Here is a 12,017-nt window from a genome sequence, read left to right on the forward strand (position 1 = left end):
ATTATACTAATAATTAAATAACACAAGATTTTCGTCTAATATAATCTATCAAAACTCACGATTAATGAAGGGTCGCTTTAATAAACAACCCAAAGGGGCATTTCCGTATTAAAAGAATAAAAGCGTCTCAATGTTCATTTTAACACTCCCGCTCCGTTTTTCCCGAAGTAGTTTTTTTTTTTTTTTTGTTGAGGTCGGTCCATCTTCTCTCCGTCTCCCTTCCTCGTCATCAGAAACCCTAAAGATCAGATCTTTCGAAATTGAAATTGGACTTTCTCGTCACTTTCTCAGGGAAAAATAGAGTCTGTAAGTTGCTTAATCACTTCTTGTTATGGTCATTTTTGGATATTTTTTTGTGTCCATGCTTCATAATCATAATTAGTGCCTCTTTTCAGATCACTAAGTTTATAAGCTAGAGAAAAGTTACCCTTTTGTTTATCAATTGTTTCTATTTTGGTTTCTTTCGCACAATTAGTGAGATTTCACAGAGTTTCTTAATTAGTTTTTTTTTTTTTAATTTTAGTTTCCCGGTTAGTGTTAAAGCTATTTGGTTTCCCGGTTATTATTGTAAAGCGTCTCTTATCATTCATCTTCTTGAATCTTTTTTTGTAGGGTATTTGCTTCATGAATGAAGAGGTTATGATGGGTGATAATGATGGATCAATCCTTGTTAACATTGTCATTAAGGAGAATGAGAATCCTAATTTTGATTGTCATGAGGAAACTTTGCCCCTGCACTCTCGTTTGGTTCTTGACCAAACAGCGTGTAAAGATGAGTATGGACATTGGTTGTAGGAAGAGCAAAGTATGGAATTTTGTAGTAAGAATAGTTTGTTGCATGAGAAGACTAGAGAGATTGCTGGCTTGCGCCGGGAACTAGAGTTGCTTACTAAGTTGCTTAGTACAAGTCATGAAAATGGGGACGTTGAGGCTTTGGAGGGTAAAAAAAGAGCTAATCAGTTGTTCTGCAAACACTCTGAAAGCAGTGTAGAATCTGTCACGTTGACGCCTCTGAAGTTGGAAGATTTGAGACAGCTATCGCGTGAAGAGTTGATCAACTACTTTAGGACCGAGATGATTGAGTTGAAAAGAGAGCATGATTATACGAATCAAGAGATGACTGAAGAATACTTTAGCATTAAGCGAAGGTGCTTGAAGTTGGAGAAGTGTGGTTCATTTTCTTCTTTGAAGACAGACAAGGAGTTTTTTGATGTGCTGCGAAAGAATCTCCCGGATATCATTTTGAGGTTGGATGAGGTGTTATTGGAAGGTGGGAAGTCTGTTGTATTTGAAGCTACGAACGATGACGATGTCAAGAGCCAATTGGATTCTCTGCTTCTAGAGAACTGCCAACTTAAAGATTCACTTTTAGAGGCTGGCAAGAAGATATCAAAGCTTTCTCAGGTTGAGGAAAACCATCGAAATTTGATCAGTAAGCTTGAAGATTCACATGCTGAAGCTTCTGTCCATGAGTATTGCGCGGTAATATACAAAGAAGCTTTCAAGGAAGCAGCTTGGAGAATTGAAAATGAATGTAGCAGAAAAGGAACAAGCTTTGAGATCAGAGGTGCTTGAGAAGGAAATATTACAAGAGGAGATTCATTTGTTGGAATGTCATGTTAAGGAGAAAGAGAATTTACTTCAGAGACAGGAGAATGATTTGGCTACAGAGAGGGAGAAACTTCAGATAGCCTTTCAACAGATTAACAGTCTGCAATATCAGATTGAGCAGCAAGTTATAGTGATTGAAGATAAGGAGAAAGAAGTAAAAGCTGTTTCAGCTCGAGCTCTGGAGAAAACAGAAGGTTATGAGATGGAGATATCTGAGTTGGAACAGAAGCTTGAGTTAGCTAGAAACAATATGAAGATAACCGAACATGAGAAAGTGAAGTCCGAGCTAAAATTATCATCAATGGAGGCAGAGCAAAAGAGGCTTAAGAATCAGTTTGTATCGATGGTTCTGAATCTTTCTAAGTGGAGCAAAGATTTTGACAATCTCGAATGCATGGTAGCAGAAAAGACGATAAAGACAAGTTCTAGGTACATTCAACTTTCAATCTTTGCTTGCTTATAATATTTTCGTTAGACATAGACAATAAGTTATCTAAGCATCTGTTTCAGTAGGCATATGAGAATTTCTTTCACTTGTAGGTTAAAAAGTATGCAAAGCCAATTAAGTGATCTCTTAGATGAAGTTGATGAACTCAAGACAAGAGAATCAATTTTCAAGCAACTAATGGAGAAGAAGACTTGTGACCTCCAAAAGGCTGAGACTGAGGTTAGTCTTCACACTTCACAGATGTGTTTACCTTAGCCCATTTCATAATTACCTGAGTGGTGTTCAACGAGTATGAGTTAGCTCTTGAATCGGATTTTACTAGTGAACCCAAGATTCTTTTTCTTTGTATTGTCCTTTGCATTTGTGTTGTTAACATTATTTGCCCATTTGGTAGCTTGATAATCTTTTTCCTCTGCTGCTTGAATCATAGGTTGCTCTCCTTGGCAATGAAATCGAATCTCTTATGGACCTTCTTAAGAAAATTTATATAGCTCTTGATCATTATTCTCTAGTCCTGAAGCATTACCCTGGCGTAAGCAAATCCCTTTCTCTCCCTCCATAAATTCTCATAATTTTATTATACGAAGTTTGCAATGTAAGGTATGCTTTCATCAATCTTTTCATCCTTTCATACATTGCAGATTATCGAGATCTTGAAGCTTGTCCGGAGATAATTAAGAGGGGAATCGAAGAGACTATCAGTCTTCTAACCAAGTTTCATATGATCAAACCAATTCTTCTCACAAGTTTCATTATACTTATGTTGTACATATCCAAATCCTCTATCAATGTATTTCTTTTCCTTGTTGAGTAGGTATGTTTAGAAACTAAAGACAGATCATCAATAACAAGAATTAGAATTTGACAAAAAGATTCTTATGCACTTGTACATATGTACCATAACTACAGTAAGGAAAAAAGTTATATCACTATGGCATGTCTGAAAATTTAAGAAACATTGATTGCAAATAATAATGCTTTACGTGACCGACTGGTAATATTGTTAACTTGTTAAGAAGTTCATGGCCAACAACGCTGCTCCAACAGCTGGCTCTACCTGAAGATACATATCAGTATACACTCAATCAGTTATTGGGAGAGGGAGACAAAGATAATGATTAAGAGGTAGAAAGTTGCACCTTTGGTATGATAGTTTGAGCCCCGGGAAAGAATCGGTTAATGCGCTTTGAGACTTCTTTTCCAATGTCCCATTTCCGTTTAGCGTTTAGAACTCCGCCCACCATTACAACCGGGAAAGAAGCTGTCCCATCTGCAACAAGTCTGGTACTATAAGGAACCAAGTGGCAAAGAATAGAATAAAAAGCAGCGCCAGTTGGATATGTAATATCACCTTCGCCACATAAACCAAGTCTTTGTACAACAGCTTTCACACTAAGAGCTAAATCCTCAGCTGCATCAACCAAGATCTTATCTAAAATTTCATCACCAGCTTCTGCACAAAATACTACTTGAGGAACAAGAGCAGCGATACGTGCCCAAGAGGGATCAGCGTAAGTCCACCTACATCCAGAAACATCACACTAGCATTTTCATGTGGTTTTGGGGTTTTCTTCTTACCGGATACTAAAAAGAAAGGGAGTAATCTCTCTTGAGTTCTGAAGATCTTTGAATGTAGTGATGGGTATCAAGAAATTATAGAAAGGTACACATTATTGAGACCGACTCATCATTCGTTCTGAAAAAGAAGATACCCGATGAGTTCGTCGGGAGAGGTAAGTCCAAGTGCTTTTAAGATGGTACTAGTAAGCAGCGTCTGTGGGCCACGACCATCATGAGCTCTAATCACCGCCGTTAAGGCCTGTGCAGCAATTCCATAGCCACTGTAAATAAGCACATCATCATTCACACAATCATCGGTCAACACTCTCCATATATTATAAGTGTCTCTCCAGACAAACATGTGATGACAAAGTCTCCTTAATCGTAGAACTGAAATTGACAACATAGAAAGAGAAATTACCTTCCCCAATCGCCTAAGATTGGTCCACCACCAGATGCCCTAGCCTCCTTGCCATCTTCATCAAAGCCATAGGCTATACATCCTGTACCAGCGATTAGAACACAGCCATGGAGCTTTCCCATGGTTCCACTAGCTAGCGCCACTATAGCATCATTCTGAACATATACCTTGACATGACTAGGGAACATGTCCCTGCAAAAGATTATGATAAGAGGGTAAATCATACACCTGAAGCTCCCATAGCGTGATTGACACTAGACATGACTACTACCACACCTTATCCAATTTTCTATCTTGTCCTGGTCTGAGGGATGATTTACACCTGAAACACCTAAGCATACACCACGAACATCTGATTTATCAGAACCCGATCGTACAAGTGCCTCAGAAATCACTTGCTCTAGTGAATCCCTTGCTGCAGTTTCTGCATACACGATGCACATTGAAAGGTGACTTTAATAGGGTAGAAGAAATATCCAAGTGGTGGTGCCACAGCTATATCCAAATATTTGCTGCAAGCAAAACCAATACCGCACACACAAAACAGATTAATTCCACACAACTAGATGCAAAAACACATCACAATGCTTATATTCAGAGCTAAGAACAACATCCATTTTCAATTCCAGAATCAAACAAGACACCAAAACCACATTGCAGGAGAACTTAGTTAATTCATATCACACACACACACACACACTCATGAATCATGATCATCGTTATCAAACCCAAACATTCATTTCTGAAGAAGTCACAATCAACCGAAGATATCTTATTGCCCATAGCTAAAACGATCGCAATTCAACAAACTCCAACACGAAAAGCTGAAAATTCAGGATTGATGAGAGGGTACCTCCAACGCTGTTGCGGTTGGTGCAGCCGGCGACGGCACGACCGAGGATCGGAAGAGGCTCCGGTAAACGATCTCCACCGAACGGGAAATACGGGACGCAAACGCAAACAGTTGAGGTGGCGCCACCATCAAGGCCTAAAATGACGCCATGACCGAAGCCGTTCTCGTCCGTAGCTTCTCCTCCATCCCGAAGGTTTCCATTGCTATGTGGATTCCTCATTCGCAGATAACACCAACCCAGATGAGATCAAAGGAAAATGGGGAAAATGGGTCTTCGAGAGTTGAGACAAAGTCAGTGAGCCTTTCGATCGGTGATCAGGTTTTTGGGAATCGGGGATTTTCGTGGAATGATATTATCTCTCTCTGAGCCTAATTGACTTTTTCAGGAAATATATATTTTTCAAAAAGGGGTTTATGTTTATCAATCAACGACGACACAGAGAGAGGATAAACAACAATTATAGCAAAATCTCTATAATACACGTTTTTTTCTTTTTCTAGGTGAAATATTTGAGAGGAGTATATTGTTGATACACTTATCCACACACTATAGATGGATATCGTGAAGAAGCAAGTTTGAAGGACTGGGACGTGAGAAAGAGAAACATCAAAGCTTCTGCTTTAAGTTTTGACAAAAGGAAAACCTCCGGAAAATGGGCAAGCTTGCTTTCACAACTAATGTTGTCAGATGATCTATAGCTCAAGAACCCGTTACAGATTATATGTTTGTTTGCATGTGCTAGGATATCTCCTCACCAGATCAAAATCAACTCAACTTTCTCTTTCAATGCCCTGAGACATGGAATGACAAAACATTAAAACCGCTTATAAGACCAATATCATGAAACCTCCTAGTTCTGTGGCGTCGCAAGTCCTTTAACCAAGTGACTTATATACATCTTTTCCATTCATTCCGGTTAGCATTCCCACTAGCTAAGCTTTTTTTTTTTAAAGAATTTGAGTCACTTAAAGTAAACATTGTTCTCTAGGGTAGATCATCTCATCCTAGAACATGCAATGTGCAAATGCAACTAATATACTAGTATCTGTCAATCCTAATATGCAAAATGTATATAACAAGTAAGACTGGCAGCAAAATTATCCAACCTTTTGTTTTTAGGACAATCAATTCAAACAAATACGAACAAATGCAAAATTCAAACTCCACAAGGTGTGACTTTATCAAGATCGCCAGTAAACATCATGAGTAAATAAGCAAGTCAGACCTTTAACATCGGGAAAATGCAAGATAACGACATGGTATGTACAATGAAATAGATGCCATACCTTGGCCCTAATTGTCCATTGTGTTGCGTTTTGATAGCGCTGCAGAACCAGTTTTGGAAGGACCCTTGAGGCTGGAAGTTCATAAGTGGGATATCAAATCCTCTAGGAGATCAAGGTGCTTGGTTTTGAAGTTTGAGAGGTGTTGACTCCATGCACTCTTACATTTCTCAAAAGGAACCTTAACCCTTTGCCTCGTACTGCGGAACCCGCAGCTCCCCCTCTGATACGGAGGACTAATCATCTGACTGTTCATCTCATCATTCATTGTGTGGTTAATCCTTTTCTAAGGTTCTATTTTTCAGTCACAAGTAAACTAAAATTAATAGAAGACAACCTAATATTCAAATGACACTTTTGTGTCCTTGTTAGAAGTAGGATTAATATTAGTAGGAAAAAATCTTTTCGAGAAATTTTATAAGAATAGATATTGAATGATAAGTTTCAATGATCAAATCCTCTATTGCCTAATGCAAAAAGATAGTTCACTTAAAGCAATGATTCCCATTTCTCAACTACTCTGCATTGCAACTAAAATAAGCTGTTATGGCTTTCATTCTGCCTCCAACAAAGTTTTCTTCTATCTGAAATCACAACATATGAAAATTGTCAAGAAAAGAGTTTGAATTAAAGTTAATTCTCCTAGTGTTCATTAAATAAGAGTACCTCAAGAGTTAGAGGAGGAGACGAGAGCCAAGCGAGTTCTTCCACTTGGGCTACATCAACATTCCTCGTAGAAACATTATAACGTTAGGTGTAATGGACAGCGCAATCTTAAACAATGTGTACCTACACAAAAAACAAAACTTCACTACAAGATCGATCCAACCGGTGTATATCCATTTCCAGAAGTATATTGAACACAAAACTACATCAATAGGTAAAGAGTCAGTTATCAAAATGTACCCATCTCTCGGTTGGAGCATATCCATCTTGTAACTCTCAACTTCTTTATACATTGGTCCTCCCCATGGTGGTGAAAGAAACACTACATCTCCCTATGTGAATGTAGTAGATTAGCATAACAACAAGAGGGTCAAAAAACAAAAGATTGCAGATAAAACTGATAAAGACAAGAAGAAGAAGAAGATTACTTTAAGAGATGGAGCTAAGTGGAAGAAGTCACCAATGAGAAAATCAACACGATTAGCAACTCCATAAACCATTGCATTGTTCATTGCCAATTCAACTTTCACCGGATCAATGTCGATAGCAACAACAGAAGAACATCTATTTTTAAAAAAGACTGCTTTAGAAAACATCTCACAGCCATTAAAATCATACTTTGAGAGAAAAAAGAAAAAAAAAAAGCTTACAGTTTGGCAAATTGAATAGTGTTACCACCAACGCCTGAGAAACAATCAATGACGAGTTGGCCACGACATCTCTCAGCTTGTTTGATAGCGATCTCTTCGGGGGTGACAGAGTACCATCCTTCCTCGTCCATCTCGATACCTTGGTCATATCTTGAGAAGAGATCGTAACGTTGAAACCAGTACTTACCGATCTTGGGACTCTTACCGTTTTCTTTCTTTACCGACGATAGTATCTTCCCTGTGAGTTGCAGAAGAAGAAGAATTAGGGATTTTTTTAATTCAATTGTCAGAAGAAGATTCTTCAGGGCAGCGCTGTATTCACCTTTCTTCAAGCGCGATCGTTTCTTGGCCTTCATGGAATGGAAATGGAGCTCTGTGTTGTGTGTGACTGACTCGTCCTCCTGAGTCAAAGAGTCCACTCTCGTCTGTTCTCCAATTCAACGCCTCCGATGGTCCGACTCCGACGAGTGTGGTTGTTCGATTGTTTTGTACCGGAATAATCAAATCATTCGGTTTCGGTATTATTTAATTTACACTCCATTCTTGACCGGTTTTTAGAAAACCGGACCGAAATATCAAAAAGATACGTGAGTTGGGTTATGGCTGAATTAGTTGTGTCGTTTGGAGTTCATAAGCTTTGGGAGCTCTTGGGTAGGGAACCTGAGCGATTTTATGGAATTGATGAGCAAGTTGATGAACTAAGACGTGAGCTATTTTGTTTCTTTCTCCTCTTGTAGTCTAAGTCTGTATGTATGTGTTTTTTTTATCCTAAATGTCATTTTATTGCAACAACTAATCCACTTTTATATGTGATTTAATTAGTGTTTGCTGTGTAATCCGCGTGATACTTTACCGCGCTGTAGATAGTTTTGGGCTGACATTATTATCTTGCTTTCATGGTATACTGCTTGGTGCAGTTGTAGCATCGTAGGCCACATGTCACTGCATATCTTTGTTTGTACTACTTTGGTATAGTTTTATGTCTTTTCTCGATTCGTAAGTTCTCAATGATTAAATTCTGTGACGCAAGTGTAATAGTTAAACATGCTACCTACTGAGTTATGTATATAGAATAACAGTTTGTGAAATCATTGTCCTTCAGTTTATTCCTTGTATGAAAATTTCATTTGAGTCTATATATTACTGTATTTTTTTTTTTTTTTTTTAGCTTCATGAAAATCACTGTGGTAGTGTGGCGTATGCTTAAAAATATGATTTTGTGTGTGTTTTCATGAATTTAAATTGTTTTTTTCTGGTTTCTTGTGAAGTATTTAGTCTGATGAATAAATGATATAATATAAACGGTTACTTGCATAATCTTTGGTATTGTCAAATGTCAACATAGCAATCCCGTAACAGCGAGAAGCAGCTCACGTGACGTGATAGATACACAGCATGAGATATATCTACGAATCACAAAAGTCAAATACATTAATGTTTCCATGTTTGAATCATTATAATGGCTGAGTAACAAGTAAACCAAAATTTATAAGATAGAATAGTTGTAGGATTGATTCAACGATTATAATTTAGAACATCTCTTCAACCTATATATGGTTCCTCTGCTTCCTTTATTTTTGAGTAATTATATAAGTTTTAGGGGGTATATTCCCTTGTACTAACGTATACTTTGTGTTCTCCTCAGATAAATCTGAATTCTTGATTTGAATTGTTCTGCTATGATTAGTTATGGTTTCACCGTATGTGCGTACATGTTGTGAAGTTTAAACTAGAAAAAGTGGGAGGATGGTAAATTGAAGCATATTAGCCAAAAGTCAAACTCAAAAAAATAAAAAGATACATCAAAGGAGCTTAGAGATTAAGTAGTTTAAGTTAGTTATTCTCACGTTCTTTAACTATTAAGTAGTGCTTTTTCCCTTCCCAAAGTTTGCCAAGCATTAAGTTGCACACAAAAAAACAGAGAGAGGGGGGAGAAGTAGAGAGATCTTTTCTCTTCTCTTCATTTTCGAAGGTCATTCATACTATATTTTTGTTTTTTGCTCTTTGTAAGAGATGATGTACTGAATTGTCACAAGTGATTCTCGTTTGGTTATTGTCTTTTGACTTTTGTTGTCTTCATCTCTGTTCAGGTTTGTTTTGGTCACGTGAGAATAAGCTAAAGACATGGCGTCGTGGACTTCATCTGAATTCCTCTATGAAGAAGTAAAACCACCGGGTATTCATTTCCTAGAACGTTTCAAGCGTTCAGGCAAACTCTCTTTCAAGCAATACCAAGGGATGGTCTTTGTCTTGACCTTCATCGCCTATATTGCCTTCCACGCAACCCGAAAGCCAAACAGCATCGTCAAAGGAACACTCTCTGAACAACCAACCGGACATTTCAAGGGGCCAAAGAATGGTGGATGGGCTCCTTTCGATGGTCCAGATGGAACAGCGTTGCTTGGACAAATCGATTTGGCTTTCCTCTCTGTTTATGCCGTTGGAATGTTTGTGGCCGGTCATTTGGGTGATCGTTTGGACCTCAGGACGTTTCTAACAATAGGTATGGTCGGGACAGGAGTGTGTACCGCTATGTTTGGATTCGCTTTCTGGGCAAATATCCACAGTTTCTACTATTTCTTGGCGATTCAGACATTAGCAGGGTGGTTTCAGTCTATTGGATGGCCTTGCGTGGTGGCAGTTTTGGGGAACTGGTTTGATAAGAAGAGGAGAGGTGTTATCATGGGTGTATGGAGTGCTCATACATCAATTGGGAATATCATAGGATCTTTAATAGCTACAGGGCTTTTGAAATTTGGTTGGGGATGGTCTTTTGTTGGTCCGGCTCTGCTCATTACGTTTCTTGGCATTGTGGTTTACCTATTCTTGCCTGTGAACCCTCCTGCTGTTGAAGCTGAGAGAGATGGGACTGAAGTTGATTCCACAATGAGACTCGGTAACACCATCACAGAGAGTTTCTTAAGCTCTAGGATGAGTACTGGATTCGATAGAAGAGCCGTAGGGTTCTTAGCCGCTTGGAAAATCCCCGGTGTTGCTCCTTTTGCCTTCTGTCTCTTCTTCACCAAATTGGTCTCTTACACTTTCCTCTATTGGCTTCCTTTCTATGTAAGCCAGACTGAGATAGGAGGTGAACATTTGTCACAAGAGACATCAGGCAACTTATCGACACTCTTCGATGTTGGAGGCGTTGTTGGAGGAATCTTAGCTGGATATTTCTCTGATCAGCTCGACGGGAGAGCAATCACAGCCGGAGGATTCATCTACTTAACAATCCCAGCTCTGTTCCTCTACAGAATCTACGGTCATGTCTCAATGACAGTCAATATCATCCTCATGTTCGTAGCTGGATTATTTGTTAATGGACCTTACGCTCTCATCACAACCGCGGTTGCAGCTGATCTCGGTACTCACAAATCGCTTAAAGGCAATGCAAGGGCTTTAGCTACAGTTACTGCTATTATAGATGGAACAGGGTCAGTTGGTGCAGCGATTGGACCAGTTCTTACAGGTTACATCGCTGCGGTTAGCTGGGATGCTGTGTTTTACATGTTGATGACTGCGGCTTTGATCTCTGGATTGTTGCTCACTACCCTTATTATAGGAGAAGTGAAAACTTTGTTGTATGGATCATCTGAGGAAGATGAAGTTGATGCTGCTTCTGCGTCAAGACCTCCCATTGATGTCCTCATATGATTTCAATTTGTATTCTTTTTTTTTTTGTTTCTTTTGTTCCTCAATCTGACTTGTACCCTTACATGACTTTGTTCTTTTGCCATAATTGTATTCTCATTTTAAGGTTTGAATGAAAACAATCTAGCCTCTTGGTTTGTCTGTGTAATGTAAACACAAATAAGATAATGTTTTGTAGAAGTTATCTATTGTATGTAATAATCTTTGTGAAAACAATAAAGATCTTGGAACGCAAACATGCATAAAAGCCCATTGCAATACATCACATGCATGCAATTTGCTTTTAGTTTGATTCCATCACACTCCTTCATATACATCTCCATCGCCTCTATGTTCGATACGATACATCAGCATATACTCTCAAAACGTTGTGTGCTATGAGATCACCGGGCCACCGGGCTCTACTTTATTCTCCTCCACCTCACGCAGAATCTCTTCGACCATATTTTGAATTCCGATCGAGTTGATGTCTGATAGTATATATATATATATATATATATAGACTATAAATGTAACACAGAGTTGAACAGGTCAGGTTTCGACAAGAAACTAGCTGTCTCATCTTTTCAAATGTAGCCTTGGGGCTTTATCCAGATATTCCTTATATCTCACGTAAGAGGTTAAGAGAGTATTGTACAGAGAGTAATCTCGAGTCTTCTCCCTAGTATGGTTTCGAAGAATATCTCAGCTTCTTCCTATATTTATCATATACTACTATTTATAGCCTTGTAGAATTAGCTCTTTTTAATACTATATCTATCTTGTAACAAACTTGGAGTTGGGACAACTAGAATCTTTCCATATCAAAGTGGGAGTACAATCTTAAATGGGCTTTGTTCCAAACTCATTCTGGATTGTGTTAAAGATTAGATA

The 12,017-nt window shown here is 38.5% G+C and overlaps 2 protein-coding genes and 2 pseudogenes across 5 annotated transcripts; 2 read left to right on the plus strand and 2 right to left on the minus strand.

Annotated features, from left to right (window-relative positions):
• The first annotated feature begins 659 nt into the window (after positions 1-659).
• Positions 660-2,930, plus strand: LOC104777084 (WPP domain-associated protein-like; annotated as a pseudogene). The gene is made up of 4 exons (XR_015592266.1): positions 660-2,040; positions 2,152-2,278; positions 2,490-2,591; positions 2,701-2,930. The product of XR_015592266.1 is annotated as a WPP domain-associated protein-like (transcript).
• LOC104777087 (uncharacterized) lies at positions 2,879-6,321 on the minus strand. 2 transcript variants are annotated; one of them, XM_019243744.2, is made up of 8 exons: positions 6,181-6,321; positions 4,894-5,685; positions 4,317-4,464; positions 4,041-4,232; positions 3,772-3,900; positions 3,411-3,580; positions 3,199-3,329; positions 2,879-3,116 (listed from the first exon to the last, which is right to left on the minus strand). In XM_019243744.2, exons 2-8 carry the CDS (start codon positions 5,111-5,113, stop codon positions 3,063-3,065), a joined length of 1,044 nt encoding a protein of 347 aa, XP_019099289.2. In that variant the 5' UTR covers positions 5,114-5,685; positions 6,181-6,321; the 3' UTR covers positions 2,879-3,062. The 2 variants fall into 2 exon arrangements, with proteins under 2 accessions (XP_019099289.2, XP_010499593.2); XM_010501291.2 differs by lacking the exon at positions 6,181-6,321 and having other exon boundaries at positions 4,317-4,552; positions 4,894-5,033.
• A 242-nt stretch (positions 6,322-6,563) lies between these two features.
• LOC104777085 (uncharacterized) lies at positions 6,564-7,991 on the minus strand (annotated as a pseudogene). Its single transcript, XR_015592267.1, has 6 exons — positions 7,816-7,991; positions 7,494-7,731; positions 7,272-7,407; positions 7,084-7,175; positions 6,844-6,966; positions 6,564-6,761 (listed from the first exon to the last, which is right to left on the minus strand). The product of XR_015592267.1 is annotated as an uncharacterized LOC104777085 (transcript).
• Positions 7,992-9,356: 1,365 nt separating this feature from the next.
• Positions 9,357-11,292, plus strand: LOC104777088 (putative glycerol-3-phosphate transporter 3). Its single transcript, XM_010501292.2, has 2 exons — positions 9,357-9,465; positions 9,584-11,292. Exon 2 carries the CDS (start codon positions 9,618-9,620, stop codon positions 11,145-11,147), a length of 1,530 nt encoding a protein of 509 aa, XP_010499594.2. The 5' UTR covers positions 9,357-9,465; positions 9,584-9,617; the 3' UTR covers positions 11,148-11,292.
• The last annotated feature ends 725 nt before the right edge of the window (positions 11,293-12,017 follow it).

The sequence above is a fragment of the Camelina sativa genome, chromosome 3, assembly GCF_030686135.1.
Source record: "Camelina sativa cultivar CO46 ecotype springtype chromosome 3, ASM3068613v1".
Classification (NCBI taxonomy): Eukaryota; Viridiplantae; Streptophyta; class Magnoliopsida; order Brassicales; family Brassicaceae; genus Camelina; species Camelina sativa.